The 21,545-nt window shown below is 44.3% G+C and overlaps 1 protein-coding gene across 2 annotated transcripts in view; it reads right to left on the minus strand.

Moving 5' to 3' along the window:
• Positions 1-21,545, minus strand: part of ADK (adenosine kinase) — a 256,903-nt gene that overhangs the window by 229,700 nt on the left and 5,658 nt on the right. The window contains exon 1 of one of the 2 annotated variants that reach the window (XM_034435404.3): positions 3,757-3,973. The exons of the other annotated variant lie outside the window; for it this stretch is intronic. Coding sequence (XP_034291295.2) covers positions 3,757-3,917 — 161 coding nt within the window. The 5' untranslated portion in view covers positions 3,918-3,973. Of the gene's footprint in view, positions 1-3,756; positions 3,974-21,545 lie in introns of those variants that run through there. 2 annotated transcript variants of the gene reach the window in all.

Raw genomic sequence — 21,545 nt, forward strand, 5'->3', positions numbered from 1 at the left:
ACAAGACAGACACAGACTTCAAGGGATAATTAGATCTGCAGAAAAAACAATGGCTACCAACCTGCCTTTCAATTGAGGACCTGTATACTGCACGAGTCAAAGAGGGCTGTGAAAATATTTACAGACCCTTCGCATCCTGGACATAAACTGTTTCAACTCCTACCCTCAAAACGATGCTATAGAGCACTGCACACCAGAACAACTAGACACAAGAACATTTTTTTCCCGAACGCCATCACTCTGTTAAATAAATAATTCCCTCAACACCGTCAAACTATTTACTAAGTCTGCACTACTATCAATTTCTCATCGTTCCCACCACCCATCTCCTCCCACTTATGACTGTATGACTATAACCTTGTTGCTGGTATCCTTACAATTTATATTGATGTTGTTTCCGGATTGCTTATTTGTACCCTATGACTATCATTAAGTGTTGTACCTTATTGATGAATGTATCTTTTCTTTTATGTACACTGAGAGCATATGCACCAAAACAAATTCCTTGTGTGTCCAACCACACTTGGCCAATAAAAAATTCTATTCTATTCTATTCTATTCTATTCTATTCTAACTATTGACAACTTTAAGCCTGGAGGGCTTCAACTCCCAGAATTCCCCAGTGGCTGGCTGGGGAATTCTGGGAGTTGAAGTCCACCAGGCTTAAAGTTGCCATGACTGGAGACCCCTGCACCACCAGGTCTACCACCCAGATCTGAAGATCAGGTTTCTAGAGAAGACCATTCTAGAAATTTCAAGAGGATAGCCTCGTGTAGGCTGAGCTGCAATGAAACTGTTATTTTCCACGAGACTGGCAAACAGAAAGACTGAGCTCATTTTCAAATATCATGCCTTTCCCACCAGTAATTTCAAAGATTTTTTTACTCTGGTCTTGACTAGTGCCAAAATTCAAGCCTGCAATCAGCTCTCAAAAAGTTGAGACATCTCATTACCAAAATAAATTAAGAGTCTTCTGAGAAGACAAGAATATTACTGGCACATTTCAGCTTTATTTATGCAAACAAGGTATGTTCACTACTCAAGAGCTGGCTTTGACTCCAGTGATATATAAGTCTTGTAAATAAACTTGGAAAACCGGAAAATCAATGTTCAGCCATGAAGCTCACTATGCAATGTGGTTTATACTTAAGAGTTCACAGATCTTCACAATTGTTGTAAAGTCTAAAGAATTTCAGCTAAACTACCCTGAATGTACTGGACCTATTGGTATATAAATTGGTTACTCTGATATCTGAAATATCTGTTATTTCAGAACTATGTTGAAAGTCTTACTTGCAATCCTTTGCAATTGTAGCAGAACATTAAACACAGAAAAATATTTTGAGACATCCAATGTTATTGCTGTCACAGCAAAACCCCGCTTGGTTAAAAAAAAGGGAACATCTTATCCATCAGCAATTTCTACAACTCTGTACCCAACTCAGGTTATTTCAAACTTCAGATTTGATAAGAAGTGTGGATGAATTACGTTCCAGGCAGATTCTGTATTGGTGGATTTGGGCAGTGGTGAAATCCATTTTTTTTTACTATTGGTTCTGTGGGCGTGGCATGGTGGGCGTGGCAGGGGAAGAATACCGTAAAATTTCCATTCCCTCCCCACTCCTGGGGGAAGGGTATTGCAAAATCTCCATTCCCATCCCACTCCAGGGGAAGGATACTGCAAAATCCCCATTCTGCCCTGAGTCTTCGGAGAGGGGCAGCATATAAATTGAGTTAATTAAATTAAATTAATTAAATTCCCTCCCCACTCCTGGGGGAAGGATATTGCCAAATCTCCATTCCCACCCCACTCTGGGGCCAGCCAGAGGTGGTATTTTCCGGTTCTCTGAACTACTCAAAATTTCCGCTACCGGTTTTCCAGAACCTGTCAGAACCTGCTGGATTTCACCCCTGGATTTGGGTTACCAGCTCTTCCGGATTGAATCTGAAGGACTGCGTTGACTTGGTGGAATCCATGAATCTCAAACTTCAATTTAAAAGCATTTGTTTACAAACCCCCCATTGGCTTGGCTCTCTTAATCCAGACAGATTATGGATCCACGCAGGCTACGGAGCCAATTGCTCCATGCACGGAGCAATTTGGGGTTTGGCAAAGGCCAGACCCCCAACCTTCAATGCCTTGAAAGGGCTCCTGATGATCAAAGGTCAGAAAGAGCCCCTTCTTCCGTATTGTCCTGCCTGCCATTGGAGGCCCTCTTGCCTTAAGCTTTGTGTTGCAAGAACAGCATGGCGCAATCCCCATCCTTGCCTAAAACGATACCTGGCAAATGCCTTTTCCAAAGGAAACCGGGCCAAATTCGCCCCGTACTTTTTTTTTGCATTGGATCCGGGCAAAGGTTTCAAAATCCATCTCCATTAGATTGCCGAGACAATTCTTCCTGCCCTGTTTTTGGGCACGATTTTATTCCCTTAGCCTAGAGCAGTGTTTCTCAACCTTGGTAGCTTGAAGATGGGTGGACTTCAACTCCCAAAATCCCCCAGCCAGCTCTGCTGGCTGGGGGATTCTGGGAGTTGAAGTCCACCCATCTTCAAGCTTCCAAGGTTGAGAAACACTGGCCTAGAGGGTCAGAGAAAACCCACAGGATCGGAACAAGTTCTCCAAAAAGATCGGCTGGAAAACAGCATGATCGAGGCAGAAAACTTTATATAGACCTTTAAACGGGTTAGGAGGAGGAGGAGGAGGAGGAGGAGAATCCAAGCCGCGGGCCGAGCCCGGCTTTAAATCGACCATCCTACAGCTTAAAAAAAGAACTCTCGGATGGCGAGATGCGCGATCCAGATCCAGATCCAGGCAGGTCTGAGGTTTTTTGTTTTTTTTTTAAGATCCGGACTTTTTTTTTCTTCCCCTTAAGCGGGCTGGAGATAAAAGCAAGCCACTGTTAATCAGCCGCCAGACCGCTTTCCAAACGGCTTGCCTACTTATCGCTGCAGCGCACGGCTTCCCAAAATCTTTAGGAAGGGTGGGAAGAAAAAAAAAAGGGGAGGGGGGTTTGGATCCGTGGGAAAAAGAGGATCAGGCACCCCAGTTAAAACCGACGCCGAGTCCCGGGCATTCCGGGCAGATTCATTCTCTCTCTCTCCTGCATTTTTTTTTTTTTTTAAAAATTTGATTTATATGCCGCCCTTCTCCGGAGACTCAGGGCGGCTTACAATGCGCTCAGCAACAGCCTTCATCCTTTTTGTATATTTATACAAAGTCAGCTTATTGCCCCCACAAACTGGGTCCTCATTTTACCCACTTTAGAAAGGATGGAAGGCTGAGTCCACCTTGAGCCTTGGAGAGATTCGAACCCCTGCAGTAATGGCAGGCGGCTGGTCTTAATAACCAGCTTAATAACAGGGTGCCTTAAACCCCTGTGCTACCAAGGCTCTTGTTTAAGAGCCACCCCGAGCATTTGGGATCCAGAGCAGGGAAACTTGGGAGCCGAGAAAGCTTTTCCCCCCCTTTCCCCGATTCAGTAAAGCGCCTCGACCGGAGGGAGGCTGCTGCCCAAAGAGCCGGGGCAGAGGGAGGCGGATGGAGCCACACGCTCCCTTCGGCTTTGCAGGGGATGCGGCGGCGGCGGCGGCGGCTGCCTTCCTCTCCCTCCTCTCCCCACCACGCCTGCGGAGCGCTGAGGCGGCGCAAGTCCCGCCAAGTTAGTTAGCGGCTATCGGGGAGAGGGTGGCTATCCCGGCGCTCTCCTCTCCTCGGGCAGCGGGAAAGGAAGCCTGGCTGAGGGGCAGCCCACCTACCTGAGGGTGGCCATGGCGCCGGCGGCTTGGCGAGCAGTGACGGGGCCCCTCGCCTGCGCGCAAGGGAGCTCCTCCGCCTTGCCGCTCCGAGGCGCGCGCTGGGGACGGAGCCCGGGGCCGCCCGGCCGCGCCTCCCTTTTGCCCGACGTGCTCGCCGCCATTGGCTGGCGCGGGGGAAGAGCCGGCTGGGGTTGCGCGCGCTCCCGACGGGGCGCGCCATCTTTGCCGCGCGGGGACGCGCCCTCCTCCCCCCCCCCCCACCCCTCCAGCTCCTCCCTTCCGCCGGCCGCCTTGCGGGCCAGGCGCGCTCCCGCGAGTGGGTGGGGGGGGGGGTGAAGCGGCGCCCCACCTGTGCGCCGCAGACGGGCGAGCCGAGCGGAGATCCGCCCCGTTGCCGGGGATGCTGCTTGTTTCTTCGGCCCTCTGCAAAAGCCACGCGGGCCTCGTGGGAAGCCGGCCCGGCGCTTCCTCCTCCTGCCGCTTCTCCCTACTTCGCCAAACTCTCGAGAAGGGAAGCCGGCGACGTCGGAGTCAAAGGCTGCTTTGCTGCCCGTCTGCATCGCGGCGGCGGCCGTTTCTTCTTCTCCGGGGGTCTTTTAATTCGCACCGCATCCCCGTTCCCCGAATTCAACCGGGGTTTTTTTGTTTCCTTGCGACCGGTTTCGGGGTTCGTTGCGAGGCGTCCGGCCGGCTGAACTAAGCGCCGGGATCGGCCCCGGCTGCCTTTCTTCCCAGCCCGTTAAACGGCTGATGCGATGCCCCGATGCGATGGGAAGGAGGAATCAACGTGACCGACGGGAGGAAGAAGCGCAGCAACCAGGGCGACGGTGGGATAAAAGGAACCCAAGTTTGGACCAGAATTGTTATCCGAGAAAGTGTCTCGGGCAAGCCCCCCCCCTTAATTCTCGTGAACATAAAGGGGGGCAGAGAGGAAGGGCATTCAGATGTACAAAATCAGTGTCAACTCTTCAAGGTAGTCTGGACGAGAAACCAAAGCCATGGATGCTACTAGTTTTACTGGTAATACAGGTTAAAGGTACTGTTAAAGGCAGCATTTAACATCCAGCTGCCTGCAATTACTGCAGGGTTCGAATCTCACCAGGCTCAAGGTTGACTCAGCCTTCCATCCTTTCTAAGGTAGGTAAAATGAGGACCCAGATTGTGGGGGCAATAAGCTGACTTTGTATAAATATACAAAAGTATGAAGGCTATTGCTTAATGCCTTGTAAGCCGCCCTGAGTCTCCGGAGAAGGGCGGCATATAAATCAAAAAAAAAACAAAAAACAGGTAACGCGGTGGCTCAGTGGCTAAGATGCTGAGCTTGTCGATCGAAATTTTGGCAGTTCAACAGTTCGAATCCCTAGTGGCACGTAATGGGGTGAGCTCCCGTTACTTGTCCCAGCTTCTGCCAACCTAGCAGTTTGAAAGAAGGTAAAAAATGCAAGTAGAAAAATAGGGACCACCTTTGGTGGGAAGGTAACAGCGTTCCGTGCACCTTTGGCATTGAGTCATGCCAGCCACATGTCCACGGAGACGTCTTCGGACAGCGCTGGCTCTTCGGCTTTGAAACGGAGATGAGCACCGCCCCCTAGAGTCGGGAACGACTAGCACAGATGTGTGAGGGGAACCTTTACCTAATACAGGTAATCCTTGATGTACGACCACTCGTTTAACAACAGTTCAGATTGATGATGGTCTCAGGGGAAAATGACATGATCTGTCCTCAAAGTATTACAACTGTTGCACTACCAGATTGGAGCCTTGGTGGTGCAGAGGACTAAAGTGCTGTTAAATAGCACTTAGCTGCCAGCTGCCTGCAATTCCTGCAAGTTCAATTCTCACCAGGCTCAAGGTTAACTCAGCCTTCCATCCTTCCAAGCTAGGTAAAATGAGGACCCGGATTGTGGGGGCAATAAACTGACTTTGTATAAAAAAGAACACCGCTTAGGGGGGCCAAAAGCCCTACTAAGCAGGTATATACAAAAGTATGAAGACTATTGCTTAACGCATTGTAAGCCGCCCTGAGTCTCCGGAGAAGGGCAGCATATAAATCGAACCAATAAATAAACAATAAATAGATTCACTTAATTATTGTGTTCACTTAACAACGGTGGTGATTTGCTTAATGACCACAATAAAAAAAAGTGTCCTAAAATTGGGTCCATTCACATGTGCTAGGTGACCAAAACCTAGGTCCCAATTGTGGTCATAAGATGAGGACCATCTGTAGCCGCATCTTCTTCTTCTGAATGTGCTTCCCCTCCCTTCGCAAGAACTGCAGAGGGTCTTGCCCGAGGCGCTTTCTCTGGCTGCAGTTCTAGGCCGGACTCGGTTTCCTTTTATCTGACTGGTGGCTGGGCTGCAGCTGTTCCTCAGCGTTACTCCTTGTACTAACTGTCACTATTTTCAAATTAGCAAATGTGTCACACAGACACACACACACACACGCAGCAGAGCCACTGGGTGAAGCTATCTCTTGCCTTGTGCTTTAAGTGAGGCCTGGTGAAAGAGCCCTCTGTGGCGTGAAGGATGAGCACGGAGGCTGTGAGTGAACCATCCCAGGCCCAGCCAAAAAAGGGCCCAGGGGATAGGAACCTAGCCAGACAGACAAGTTGAACAGGTGAGGGCACCGGGTGCTGCTGACCTTCTGTTCTAATAGCTGCTTTCAGGTGAAGAAACTCAGCAGAGCTTTGAAGATCAAAAACAGATATGGCCGCATTACCTAGCCAGTGGCTGGCTCAAATTAAAACTATGATGTGTTTTCCTTGTTTGTATCTTAAGGAATAATAGTAGAACTTAAAACCAAGGTGGAAAATAAAGCGGTGATGTAAAGCCTTAATGTTATGTGACCGCAACTGATGTGGTTTATTAAGTACAGTGTGATTAAGCAAGACAACTTAATAGGTTGCTAGAAAAGAGCCAGCGCATTGCCTATCATGTCACATGCTCTGATGACCGGGTGTATATTCAACATGACAAGTTTCTAGCTTTTGAGGAACAAGCTCTTAAGACACAAAAACTAGAAGTCTACAGAGACAGGTCTCTGGACAAAACAGGGCCTATTTTTCCTACACAGTACCTAATTTGAGGGCCCCACATGTTAAGAAAATGGAAACTTAGGCTACAAACACAAATTCACACAACATGCTCAATACGGTTTGCCGGCTTAGGCCAGGATATTGTATAGGATCCAGCAAACGGGGAATTGCTCACTAAATCACGGTTTGATACGTGATACTAACTCATATATAGATATCTGCACTTAAGAGTCTGAGCTAAATAGGAAATGCTTCTTTGGATAAGAGACTTCCGAGAATAACATATGGCAGGCGTAACAAAATCTGTTGGAAGGAAAGAACCCACAGGATACAATTAGCACTCTGGAAATCAATGCTGTCAAGATTTTAAAGCTCTTTGGGGCTGATGTTATAGCTAGTCAAAGAAATCAGAATCAAACTAGAAAATTCAAATGCTCCCTCAGGTATTTGGCGACTGCATTAGTTTCCAGAGGTTCCTGGATTCTTGGGATATAAATGCCTACGATTATCCTAAATATGAAGAAAATAATGGGGGGAGGCATTAGGCTTGCAGCAATACAGGCAGCTCTCACTTACTGTCTGTAATTAGGATCACAACTCAGTCATTAAGCGATGCAGTCCTAAAATGTGATGTTACGTATTGCAGTTCCAACGGCAACCTTCCCCATTGACTTTGCTTGTCGGAAGCTGGCAGGAAGGTCACAAATGACGATCACGTGACCGTGGGACACTACAGTGCCCACAACCACAAGGACCCATCGTAAGTGCCTCTTGGCCAACACCAGCATAACTTAAAAATGTCCCTGAACAAGTGGACGTTAAGCAAGCATTACCTGCGTGTGATTTCAAAGACACCTCCAATTGTACTTTGCCAACATCCAAGCATCCTCGGGCTAAAACTCTGGAAACGTGCATTCCCACGCTTGCCGTGCGAAGGTCAGTTTCCAAAAGTACTTTTTCTTAAAGTACCTAAAAAGTGCAACTGCAGCGGCCCGCATGGTTTTGTGCAGACTCCGGTGTGCACATTTATCACTTCTCCTGCGGGAGCTGCATTGGCTGCCGATTTGTTTCCGGGTGCAATTCAAGGTGCTGGTTGTCACCTTTAAAGCCCTTCATGGCTTGGGACCAGGTTATCTGAGGGACCGTCTCTTGCCGGTCACATCTACCCGACCCATCAGAGCGGGGAGGCAGGGAATGCTGGGGGACCCAGAAGAAGGGCCTCCTCCGTGGTGGCTCCCTCTCTCTGGAACATCATTTCCCCAGAGATTAGAATGGCCCCCACTCTGACACTCTTCCGGAAGGCACTGAAGACCTGCTTCTGCCAGTGGGCCTGGGGAACCCGGAGCAGGTCAGAGCCCATAAATGGCTCATGTGATGTGCTGTCACTGGGGTGGGGGGGCAGGAGGTGGGGGGGTGATTTTGTTATATTGTACTATATTATCGTGTTTTTTGGAGTATAAAACGCACCTTAGTTTTTGGGGAGGAAAATAAGAAAAAAGCTGATTGGCAGGTGGATCAGCCTCCGGGAATACCCCCAATCAGCTGTTCCCAGAGGTAAATTTTAGTAACAGGGCCCTTGGTTGTGAGCTCTGTGCCTTGCTTTTTTTTTTTTTTTTTTGCCTTTTTTTCTGCCTCTGAAACTTTTGAAACTCCATTTCAGAAAAAAAAATTTTTTTCCTGCCTCTGAAAGCCTCCGAACCAGCTTCAGAAAAAAAGCCTCTGAAGCTCTGTTTGGGGGCTTCTTTTCTGAAGCTTCTTTTCTGATGCTTTTTTCAGCCTCTGAAACCTCCGTTTAAGAAGCTGGGCGGGGCTACATTCGGAGTATAAGACGCACCCAGATTTTCACCCTCTTTTTCTGGAGGGAAAAGGTGCATCTTATACTCTGAAAAATACGGTAATTTATTTGATTCTTTTTGTTAGTTTTTATTGTTTTAAATGTGGTCTTTTATTCTGTAAGCCGCCTTGAGTCGCCATGGGCGAATAGGTGGCAATATAAATTAAACAAACATTTAATTTAGACATTTACATCTCCCCAATGGAGCTTTGCAAAGTCTTTTAAGATAGATCCGTCGGCCTCGGCAGAAAAACCAGAAGGCTTTCCAGCCTTGAAATGCAAATTGCGGATGAGCTTCATCAACCTTGCGCTCCCCGTTGCCAAGGAAGTCAGACATCCATCAGCACACATTTTCAGGAAGTACCTGCTTCCTTGTTCCAAAGGTGCTTTTTTTTTGTCCAAGAGACAACTGGACTTTCTTGTTTTTTTTTTTCTTTGAAGACGTTTCGCTACTCATCCAAGAATCTTCTTCAGTTCTGACTGAATGGTGGGGAATGGAAGGATTTATACTCCTTGCAGACAGCTGGACATTTGCATCCTTTTAGAGGGTCGTTGAGGCCACCTGGAGGTTTATCTGTGTCCTCAGGGTCACCTGACTGGTGCAAATGGGTGTGGAGCCTTCTTGGAACTGTTGAAAGGACCGTGTTGTGGACTGGAGATAGATGATGTCGTATCCCTCCCCTTCTGTTGAGAGGGGGCTGTTCAATTTTGACATAGTTGGCCTCTTTTAACGACCCGCTAAAAGAATGCAAATGTCCATGTCAGCATGTCAAGATGCATTTATCCTAGTGCTGACATGAGAAGGAGAACACAAGTGTCTGCAACGGGATGGATGCCTTTCACCTAGTTATTTTAGCTGGAGATAATGTCCCCTAGGAGATGGATGGGAGGGGGGAAATTCTTTGAGTTGGAGCAGTAGAACAGGGGTGAATGATTGGGAAGATGGCCAATGAATGCAGAGGAGTGGGGGAAGGAACAGGAGGATTTTGGGTCAGCACCTCAGTGCTGGCTGCATGGAGTCAGTGTAAAAGTTGCCGTGCTAAATAAAATGGAAGTTTGTTTCAAAAAAGACTTTGTTTGAGACGCAGTTTATTTGAAGACGGCCTGAAAACCTGACAGTTCAGCTGTATGCAAGGAGTATAAATCCTCCCATTCCTCACCATCCAGTCAGAGCTGAAGAAGCTTCTTGGATGAGAAGCGAAATGTCTTCAAAGAAAAACTAGAAAGTCCAGTTGCTTCTTGAAGAAAAAGCACCTTTGAGACAACCATGACCTGGATGACTGAGAATCTCCATAGATACCTGCTTCCTTGCTTTGTGCTCTCCGCCAGCCTACAGAGAGAAGCCCTCAAATTCCACTCCATGACCTGGCCAGGTCTCCCTTTGTTTCTACCCACGAAGCTCCAGACCTGCTTGTTTCTTGGCCCAAGTTCAGAAGCCATCGCTGAAAGCTTGTCAATTTGCAGCCCACAAAAGCTGGCTTCACATTAAACAAGAAGAGTCAAACCAACCACCCTAAAACTTGGCACAAGTTGCTTCTTGCACCAGCCACCATATTTACATGTCTTCATGTGAAAACTCAGCCAACCAAACCCAATGTTTCCACACAATTCGCCCACTAAGCACCAAGTACTCCATGAAACCAAGGCAGTGAGATGTCCAAGACTTTTACCAGTAATAATTAATAGATTAACAGATTAACAGAGTTGGAAGGACCTTATAGGTCATCTAGTCCAACCGTCCACTCAAGCAGGAGGCGCTACACCAGGGTGGATAAAAATCAATGATTTTTTTAAAAAAATAAAAAAAATCAGATTTTTTTTATTTAAATCGGATTTTTTTTATTTTTATCGGATTTAGTTTAATAAAAAACTTTCGGGGTAAAAATCTATCGTTTTCTATTTAAGATACATAAACAATTTAGTTTATTCAGCATGAAATGGAGCTTAGTTATGTAGCATGAGGCTGTATATTCTGCAACACTGGGACTATCGGTGAGTCAACAGTGGGTCAAAGGAGTAGCAGAGATGACAGTTGCTCTTTAAAAATTATGATTTAAATCAAGTTGATTTAAATCAAGCCTTTTTACTAGTGATTTAAATCATGATTTAAATTGTGATTTAAATCAACTCGATTTAAATCAAATCCACCCTACCCTACACCATTTCTGACAAATGGCAGTCCAATCTCTTCTTGAAAGTCTCAAGTGATGAAGCTCCCACAACTTCTGAAGGCAACTTCTGTTCCATTGGTGGATGGTTCTCACTGTCAGAAAGTTCCCCTTCTAGGTTGAATCTCTCCTTGGTCAGTTTCCATCCATTATTCCTTGTCTGGCCTTCAGGTGCTTTGGAAAATAGCTTGACCCCCTCCTCTCTGTAGCGGCCCCTCAAATATTGGAAGACTGCTATCATGTCTCCCCTGGTCCTTCTCTTCACTAGACTAGCCATGCCCAGTTCTTGCAATCGTTCTTCATATGTTTTAGTCTCCAGTCTAAAGATCATCCTGGTTCCTCTCCTCTGCACTTTTCTAGAGTCTCAACATCTTTTTTTATAGTGTGGTGACCAAAACTGGATGCAGTACTCTAGGTGTGGTCTTACTAAGGCTTTATAGAGGGGTATTAATATCTCACTTGATCTTGATTGTATCCCTCTGTTAATGCAGTTTAGGATTGCATTGGCTTTTTTGGCTGCTGCCACACACTGCTGGCTCATGTTTAGCTGGTTGTCCACTAAGACTCCAAGATCCCTCTCACAGTTCCTGCTGTTCAGCCTTTTATTTAATTTTAATTAATTATTTTAATTAATTTTAATTACGCAAAAGGAGGAATTTCTCAAAAGGAAAAAACATTTTGCTGAAGCTAGCGAGCCTGACAATGGACCGCTTCAGTGCCAGCATTCAAGCAAAGGATTCTTTGCCCTTGAAATAAACCCTCAGTCGGCTTTTCTATCTTGTAATGATTTTGTCATGAGGTTATTAAGAGGGAGCTGTTTTACAGTACGAACCAGCTTGTTACTTTGAGTTCCAGAATTGTTACCGGTGGGATAGGTAACAAAAAGGTGCTAATCACTTCAACTGCATCGACAGGAAAAGCCCTATGGATACTATTCCTGGAAATCCCGCTCCCTTCTTACAAAGCATTAGGGATCCACTAGATCAGGGGTCAGCAACCTGTGGCTCTGGAGCCGCATATGGCTCTTTCTCTGCTGCGGCTCCCTGTCCCTCAAAATATGAATCACAACCGCCAATGTGTGACACTCGCTGGCACGTGATTAATTGAGGTTTTCAACCCCCGGTAGGCCAACCATGGATAAATCCAAGAAAAGAAAAGTTTCAGAAGAAAACACAATGCTTAATTCAACTACATATACTACCGTGTTTCCCCGAAAATAAGATCCCGTCTTATATTTTTTTGAACCCTGAAATAAGCGCTTGGCCTTATTTTCGTGGAGGTCTTATTATTTTGGGGCTCCTCTTGCCGCCTTACCTGATTCCAGCTCTGCGTTTAAATATTTTCGGGGAGGGCTTATTTTCGGAGGGAGGCTTATTTTAACACATGCGCTCAAAAGCCCAATTGGGCTTATTATCAAGGGATGTCTTATTTTCGGGGAAACAGGGTAGTTTTCTGGCCGCTCAGGAAATAAGTTAGGCACTGGAAGGGTTTTGTGGCTCCCAGAGTTTTCTTTTCTGTGGGAAACGGGTCCAAATGGCTCTTTGAGTGTTTAAGGTTGCTGACCCCTGCACTAGATTAGTAGCTGGGCTGTCCTGTGTCTTTGTTAGATTTCTACACCGCTTCCGTTCGCAGATTCTTGGCCTGAAAGCACGAGAACGACACCCATAAGATTAAATACGACGAGACCATGATCTGCTCAGGATCATTTAAGAACCTGCCACTCTCCTTCCATGGATATCCCATTCCCAATGGAGGGGTCTAGTAGCAATAGCACTTAGACTTATATTCCGCTTCACACTGCTTTACAGCCCTTTCTAAGTGATTTAAAGAATCAGCATCTTGCCCCCAACAATCTGGGTCCTCAAATTTACTGACCTCGGAAGGATGGGAGGCTGAGTCAATCTTGAGCCGATTAGAATCGAACTCCTGGCAGTGGGCAGAGTCAGCCTGCAATACTGCATTCTAACCACTGTGCCACCACCACTCCTAACCCAAACCAACAAGAGGCAGTGAAGACCATGAGCTTCCCAAACCTGGCCTGCTAGGGCAGTTTCATCATTCATTCTAAATTTCCACGAGACAAGACTGAGTTCTCCAACAGCTCAGCCCTATGGCAGAAGGGCAGTGCATCCACACGGCACCCCTTCAGAGGAGTCCCCCGCTGTGCCGTTATGGGAAGCACAGCAGCTGCCCTCCCCCCCAACGCATAACGCCGATATATGATTCATTAATCTGGAATACCAATTCCTCAGCCAGCCCAAATGATCTTGTTGAGTATTAATCACCACCTCCTTTCTTGATTCAAACAGAAACCATGTCTAACCTGCTTGTCTAAATAAGAGTCCTGTGTGCGAATTCAAAAAAGTTAGGGTTAGGGTCAGTTGGCTGCAAAAGGCATGATGCTGCCTTTCCTCTTCTTTTTTCCTTTATTTTTCTGCACTTTTTACACCTTTTGTCAGCACTTCAAGCTTCATTTACTCTAGTGCTGACATAAGAAGGAGAAGCGGAGGCGTCTGGAAAGGGACGTTTGACTTTTCACCTACTTATTTTCCCTGGACATAATAGCCCCTAGGAGATGGGATGGGAGGGGGGAAATTCCTTTGAGCTGGAGCAGTAGATTAGGGGTAGAGTGACTTGGAAGATGGCCAATGAGTGCAGAGGAGTGGGGAAAGGAAAGGGAGGGTTTTGGGTCAGGAAGTCCCAAAGTGTTGGCTACGATGGAGTCGGAGTTAGAATGTTGTGCTTAATAAATGGGAGTTTTTCATCAAAGACTTTGTTTGAAATGCAATTTATTTGAGACGACCTCGAAACCTGACACCTTTCTTCTTTCTTTTAGTTTAATTTGCATTAGTTTTTACTGTGATTACTAAGAATTTCAATAAAATTATTAACAAAATTTTTTTTTGCAAAGTACCACTTCTTTCTTACTATTACTATACAATATACAGTAGTGTTTCTCAACCTTTGAAACTTTAAGCATAGCTGGCTGGGAAATTCTGAGTGTTAAAGTTCACACATCTTAAAGTTGCAAAGGTTGAGAAACACTGATACGCAATGTCTGTAGAAATTCTCCGTCATCCAGGTTATGCTTGTCCCAAAGGTGCTTTTCCAGGAGGCAATTGGACTTTCTTGTTTTTTCTCTTGAAGACATTTTGCTTCTCATCCAAGAAGCTTCTTCAGCTCTGACAGGATGGTGGGGAATGGAAATATTTATACTCTTTGCAGACAGCTGGTCATTTGCATCCTTTTAGCCAGTTGTTTAAGGTCACCTGGAGGTTTATCTGTGTCCTCAGGGTCACCTGAGTAGTGCAAATAGTTCCTGTAGTCTGCCATTTTTCCTCTGGAAATCCATTCCTACTCCCATACCATTCATATAAATCCTTCCATTCTCCACCATTCAGTCAGAGCTGAAGAAGCTTCTTGGATGAGAAACAAAATGTCTTCAAAGAAAAACCAGAAAGTCCAGTTGCCTCCTGAAAACAGCACCTTTGGGACATTGATATGGAATATTTCTATTAAAGTTATTTTGCTTTGGGTCACTTTCCCCCTTAATTTCGATTATCAACTTAATTTTGAAACATCCTCTGATGATAGATAGATAGATAGATAGATAGATAGATAGATAGATAGATAGATAGATAAATAAATCTATTTGCAAGTATTATCTAATTTATTATGCAGCTCTCATAAGTTTTCTCAAGTTAGAATCTGAGCAATTTACACAAAGTTTTATTTAAAAAAGCACCGATCAAGGGAGATTCCATAAGGCAAAGTCTTTTACATCAAAATGTAAAAGATAAATTGATAAACGCATATTTATCAGTCAATAATTATAATCCCAAATAATCAGAAGCAATGGGTTTACATAAGGATTGTGGAGTGAAGAACCTTCGGCAGAGGTATTCTTGTTGGGACAAGAGAAAATTATGAAACAATAGAAAGTTCCAGATAACTGAAAATAGGATATAGTTTGCTATTGCTATTAACTCAGCCTTCCATCCTTCTGAGGTGGGTAAAATGAGGACCCAGATTGTTGGGGGCAAGAAGCTGATTCTGTAAACCGCTTAGAGAGGGCTGTAAAAGCACTATAAAGCGGTATATAAGTCTAAGGGCTATTGCTATCAACATGCAGAGGTCAATTTAAAATGATTTGTTGGATTTTACACACAGCATGGTAAGACACAGAACAAAACAATGACTGAACAGTATATATCGAATATCATCAGTCGTTTAATTTAATTCCTTCGATCACCTTTCCACCATGCAAGAGTACGCAGCATAGATTACAAAAGGGTAAATGTAAATTATAGAGAAACAATGAAGCCGACATGAAGGGGAAAAGGGAGATTTTTGCCCAATGCTGAAAACTCAAAAGAAACTGGGTCAGTTGCCTTTACATGATCAGAAGAGTAAAGCCAAGCATACAAATCTTAAGTGCTAATAAAGCAAACAGAATAACATTTGAGTTGCTCTTAAAAAGACTAATAATAATGCCTCTCTTGCTCTCTTTCCCTCCCTCCCTTCAAGACAACACAGGGTTGTCCACAGGAAAGGAGTCAAAAAAGTCCAGATGGCGGCCGCTTAAAGCGATTAAAGCCCTATCCTTTTTTAACAATTGACATTAAAAAGGGGTGGGACTTCAGTTGCAATGATTGTGGCATTTTTGACCGCCCAGGGACACCGTCCAGTCAGACCAGAGGTCTTCAAACTAGGAAGCTTTACAACTTGTGGACTTCAACTTCCAGAATTCTCCAACCAGCATAACTGGCTAGAGAATTCTGGGAGCTGAAGTCCACAAATCTTAAAGCTGTCAAGTTTGGGGACCCCTGAGTTAGACCAATAACGTCAAAAGTTCTTAGCATCACCCTGCCGAATCAAACATTATCGCTGTATAAATTATGTGAATTATTTATGCTGGTCACTAGATGACATCCTAACACAAAGTTGTTATCCAGATATCGTCAGCTTATGATCACAGTTGAAAACTGAATTTCCATCACGAATCAAGGCGTTGGTTAAGCGATTCATGCCCAATTTTACAACCTTTTCTGCCACGGTTAAGCGCGAATCCCGTTGCTTGTTGGTAGCTGGCGGTGAAAGTCTCAAATGGCAATCACGACTCCCAAGATGCTGCAACCATCGTAAATACATGCCGGTTGCTAAGCACCTAATTTTTGATCATGTGACTGTCGGGAGGACACCAATGGTCATAAGTGCAAGGATCAGTTGGAAGTCACTTTTTTCAGTGCTGCTGTTTTCTTAATAAATTCCGTCAGATCTCTCTGGATCTGTTGTGACCTAGGCTCACTTAGTCATTACAGGACACAATTAGTCTCAAACAAAACTATTTTATTATAACAGTTGAGAATTACTTCATTCCCAGCTTAGTCCAAATTAATTCCCAAACAAGTCCTTTAGAAAATGTCCTTCGGGCTTATCACAAACCTTTATCTTCTTTGGCACCCTGCCAAAGGCCTTTCTTGGCAAAGCCCCACGAAGTTCAGAAACAAGAGAAGCCGACTGGAAAACAGATTTAGCAACATTGCTTTCCTACAAAGAGCCCAAGAGCCTTTGCTGCTCTTTTAAGCCTTATGGGAGGCGCCAATCATCTCCTGGCCTTACTCCCGAGTCGTCCTTTTTGCTTTAGCTGCTCTTGCCTTCTGGCAGCTCTGCACATGCATGCACTAGGAACAGGCTCCTCCTGTTCCTCTGCCTCTCTGCTGTCTGCCTCTGGAGGCTCCGGAGTCCACACATCACTCCCAGATGGCCCTGGCCCCATCTCTGCCTCCGACGCAGAGCCCTTGTCTGGGCCTTCCCCAGACTCCAGGACTGGCCCATTGTCCTCCCCAACCTCCTCACTGTCCAACTCCGCTGCTATCTCCACGGGCTGCTGGCAGACCACAACAGGATCATGGACTCCAAGGCTGGAGAATTAAGGCTGCAAGACCCAACACAGGGCCTGTCTTGGATGTCACCTCCATGACGGGGAATAGAAAGGCAGGAGACTGGCCTTGGGATGGGGGAGTCAGATTGGGATCCTTTGCTGCCCCATTGTTCTGAGAGACGGGTCACTCCAGCAATTTGGCTGCATTTTCTTTCATTTCTTTCATCTCTTGTTATAAAAACACGAAGAAAAGAAAGGATCAATAAAACGAGGCAGTGAAATACAGCCAAATATCCACAAATGATTTACTTAATCATAGTTTGATCAACCCTCCTTGTATTTGATATGTGGAAACAGGGTTGGTTGTTGCCAAGTTGAAAGTCAAAAGCAAAGCAACCACATTAGAGCCAAACTCCATGCATGGTTTACTTTTGATAGGGCAGAAAAACAAATCCCCTGATTAATTCTCAGGTTCTTAAACTAATGTCAGAGAAATCTATCCTATTTCAGAGACATATTTCTCTCTCCTATCGCATTCACAATTCAGGACTGAAGCCTTCCAATGCAATTCACAGGCAATTCAGTATACAAAAAAGGAAAAAAGAAAAATTACAGGAACTCTATCTTCATTAAAGTTCTATATCTAAGCTTTTACAGCACTGAAAGCAAACCCACCCCCCAACCCCCACATTTATATGGGTCTCTAAGGTAAAGGTAAAGGTTCCCCTCGCACATATGTGCTAGTCGTTCCCGACTCTAGGGAGCAGTGCTCATCTCCGTTTCAAAGCCAAAAAGCCAGCGCTGTCCGAGGACGTCTCCATGATCATGAGGCCGGCATGACTCAATGCCAAAGGCGCATGGAATGTTGTTACCTTCTCACCAAAGATGGTCCCTGTTTTTCTACTTGCATTTTTTATATGCTTTCGAACTGCTAGGTTGGCAGAAGCTGGGACAAGTAACAGGAGCTCACCCCATTACGTGGCACTAGGGATTTGAACCGCTGAACTACCAACCTTTTGATCGAAAAGCTCAGCGTCTTAACCACTGAGCCACTGCATCCATGTATATGGGTCTCTACTATGAATAAATTTGAAACAACTTATGTGTCTATCAGATATATATGACAATTTTTAGCTAAAACTTCAGTTTATGATGTGAAGCTTCCAGAAAATAGGATTTGTAACCGATGTTTGTTTGGGGGGTTTTTGGGGAACAAATTCCTGATTTTGAAAATCTGAAACTCTGGTCATTCTGAGTTCAGAGGATATGGAAAGTTACAAACTCTGCTTCAAAAGTGCAGAGTCCTGTGGGTGGAATTCACTTTATAAATCCTGAAAACACAGTTTGTAGGCGATGTCAAACCAAGTTACTAAAGATTAAAATAGCTGCTTTACATAAATTTTAACACCTTCATTTGTGTACCCTCAAAAACCACAATTTAAGGTGTTTCATTTTAAAAGATTCTCTTGAACAAGACAGATATGCCTCTTCTTTTCTAATGGAAAGAACCATCAAAATCTCTGGAATACCCAGAAAATAATTCCTTGTTTCAGTAAAATGCATGCGATGCACAAACCCCTTAATCCCAAAGTTGGAGAAGAAGGAAAACAAAAATGAATTTCTATAAAAGGAAGAATCACATGAAATATGCAAAAAATAAAAAAATAAATCTGCATTTGGAAAGATTCCTGGACACCCAGATGTCAAAGGATGTCCTTAAGGCCATGACAAAATTGTCAAGATTTAAGACAATCACCCAACTTGGAAATGCCAAGCTGGAGATGACCAGAAAAGGAAGTTTAAGACTTTTGCTTCAAAAAGTCTGCTACTTTTTTTGAGAAATAGGCAACCCATATCATTAGGAATCAGCATGAGAATTTCGATTTTCAGTTGGTCAGGGGTGCCAAGTTTCTTTTTATTTCTCTGTACGAGTTATGGCATTGGATGTGTCCTGCTTTAAAACATTAGATTCTGTTTTTTAGACTTTCCTGCAATTTGCAGTAATAATCTGAAAACTTTCCATTGTTTTCCCAGAGATTCTGCTTCATTTGTAAGGAAGTACTCTTTGGAGTCCTTAATCCTTCTCTAAACTTGTTTCCTTGCAGATGTTTCATTACCCAACTAGATAACATTGTACATGCTTTTTTTAAAAAAAAAAAAAATATTGCTTAACAAATTAAAGTAAAAGAAGTTGCTATTTTACTGTTATCTGAACGTTATTATTTTCTTCTGTACTGAACATCCACAATTCCCTATTAATATTTAAGTATATATTTTGCCTTTTTACATTTGCTTACAATTTATCTTTTGTTTTAAATTAAATTTGATTTCATTTATTTCTTGTGAGTTTGGTCCTACATTGGGAAAAACCAAATGTTCTAAGTGCAGCTATTCTATGCTGCATGACCAGTAGGGAACACTTCAGATATTATTTCAACTTCTTTATTTGGATATTTTAAATGCCGGAAAGGCAGCAGAGGGTGTGAGATGCCACTGCTCTCACACGGGATTAGACATTAGGTAAGATGCCCACTGCAGGACACGAAGTACTAAGCAAGAACTATAAAGCGGCTATAGGAGGAGAGGCCAGGTGCAAAGACCCAAAGGACTTCTAGGAATTGACGTCCTCCAGCATTCAACCCTGCAGACCTCAGCACAACAAACATACACAGAAAGAGTAAGAAAGCCTTACTTACTCTGTAGTAAACCCTTCTGGGTTAAGCAGATTTTACTTCCAAGTAAGAACACATAAACTAGAGGAGACAGATTTAGTCAGCTTACATGTAGGTTAGGTTGAACCGAAGAACAACCATCATGCATTAGTGGGATTTAAATAATTTAACAACTGGTTCTCTGGCTGGGTAGGCGTGGCCAGGTGGTCATGTGACTGGGTGGGTGTGGCCAACTCAACGTCACTCATCACACCCAGCTCCGCCTCCCGGCCACTCGTCTCAAAGGCAGAGGTAGGATTCAGCAATTCTGACCGGTTCGGAATAATCCCACCACTGGCTGGCCACGCTCCTGCCCATTTTTCGGGCCAAAAAACAGCCGAAAAAGAGGCAGGGGCGTGGCCAGCCAGTGGTGGGATTAGCCAGTTTGCTGAACTGGGCAGAATTTTAACAACCGGTTCGCCTGAACTGGTCTGAACCGGCTGAATCCCACCTCTACCATCATGAGCATCTTGGAATGATCATCATGGGTATCTTGAGGAGAAGGAAACCGTAAGTGGTCTTGGTTAAAGTGCTGGACCAAGACCACCCAGGTTTGAGTCTACTCTCAGCTGTGAAATCTCCCTGGACTCTTGCCCAACAGGATGGTTGTTACAGAGCACAGGTGTCAAACTCAATAGCGTCACGTGACGTATCGCAACATTTTTTTGCCTTTGCGGAGCTGGGGTTGGCATGCCCCGCGTGGGATGATCCAGCCTGCTGGCCGCCAGTTTGACACCCCTGTTAGAGGTAAGATTGTAGAAAGGAGCTACAATAGAGAAACTGTCTTGAAGGAAGGAAAATAGGATCGAAATATAATGAATTATGACACAAGTAGTCCTCACTAACAACAGTTCATTTACTGGCCATTCAACGTTACGATGACACTGAAAAAAGTGACTTATGACCATTTTTCACACTTATGACTGTTGCAGCATCCCTATGGTCAGGTGACTGAAATCCAGACGTGTGGCAACTGACTCATACGTATGACGGCTGCAGTGCCCCAGGGTCACTTTTGCAACCTTCTGACAAGCAAAGTCAATGGGGAATCCAGATTCACTTAACAACCCTGCTACTAACACAACATCTGCAGTGATTCACTTAACAGCTGCAGGAAGGAAGGTTCGTAAAATGGGGCAAAACTCACTTAACAGCCTCACTTAAGCAACAGAAATTTTGGCCTCAGTTATGGATGTAAATCGAGAACTAACTGAACTCCACAGTAAACCCCCGTTTGAGCAGAATGCATCTCCCTACTTCCCTTGTAAAATTACTTCCGTTTTCTTTTTACTTTGCATTATTTTAACACAGAGAAAGCAACAAACTCTACTCCTACTCTAGGGACCTCATGAAGTCACCCACATCATTTCCTTGGTCATCCCAGGGAACTAATTTCTCACCGCTTTCTGCTCTCAACACCCTGAGAATTTTCCAATGGTTTCCCCTCCAAGTGCTAAACCAGAACTAACACTGCTTAGCTTGGTCAGATTAGCCAAAGTCAAGTAGATGCTACCACCTAGCTGGGCATCACAAAATCAGAGGGAGGATGATCTTCCGGTTTCCAGCACAAGCGCGCACACAGGTTCGCCAACGCTAGGTTATCTGTTTGCACAGGACATTAAAAGCAAATGGCAAAGGGCTCAGGAAAGCCACTCCATGAGGCACGTCCTTGAATCTAGGTTCCAACAAATCGCTGGGATCAAAGTTTTCTCTGCAAATACGTTTTTTAATCTCCCTGGTCAACTAAACAAACTAAACTCCCAAGAGTCCCTTGGGAGTTGGTGGCATAGAAATATGATTAAATTAAATTAAATTAAATTAAATTAAATTAAATTAAATTAAATTAAATTAAATTAAATTAAATTAAATTAAATTAAATTAAATTAAATTAAATTAAATTAAATTAAATTAAATTAAATTAAATTAAATTATTAAATTAAATTTGGCATTGCGACTTTTCTTTCTTTAAATGGGACTGTGTCCCTACTGTATTACCTCCTGTTAGGTTTAGATGTGCCATAAGGAACAAGAATTTGCTTACACAAAATAAGGATATTTTAATTTGGAAGAAACCAGTATGGTATTTGTTAGTTAACAAATAACCCCCTGCTTTATACTTTATTCAGTGAGCTTTGTTCTAGTATGTAACACACA

This window comes from Pantherophis guttatus, chromosome 6, assembly GCF_059756535.1.
Source record: "Pantherophis guttatus breed Tessera chromosome 6, ASM5975653v1, whole genome shotgun sequence".
In the NCBI taxonomy this organism is placed as follows: Eukaryota; Metazoa; Chordata; class Lepidosauria; order Squamata; family Colubridae; genus Pantherophis; species Pantherophis guttatus.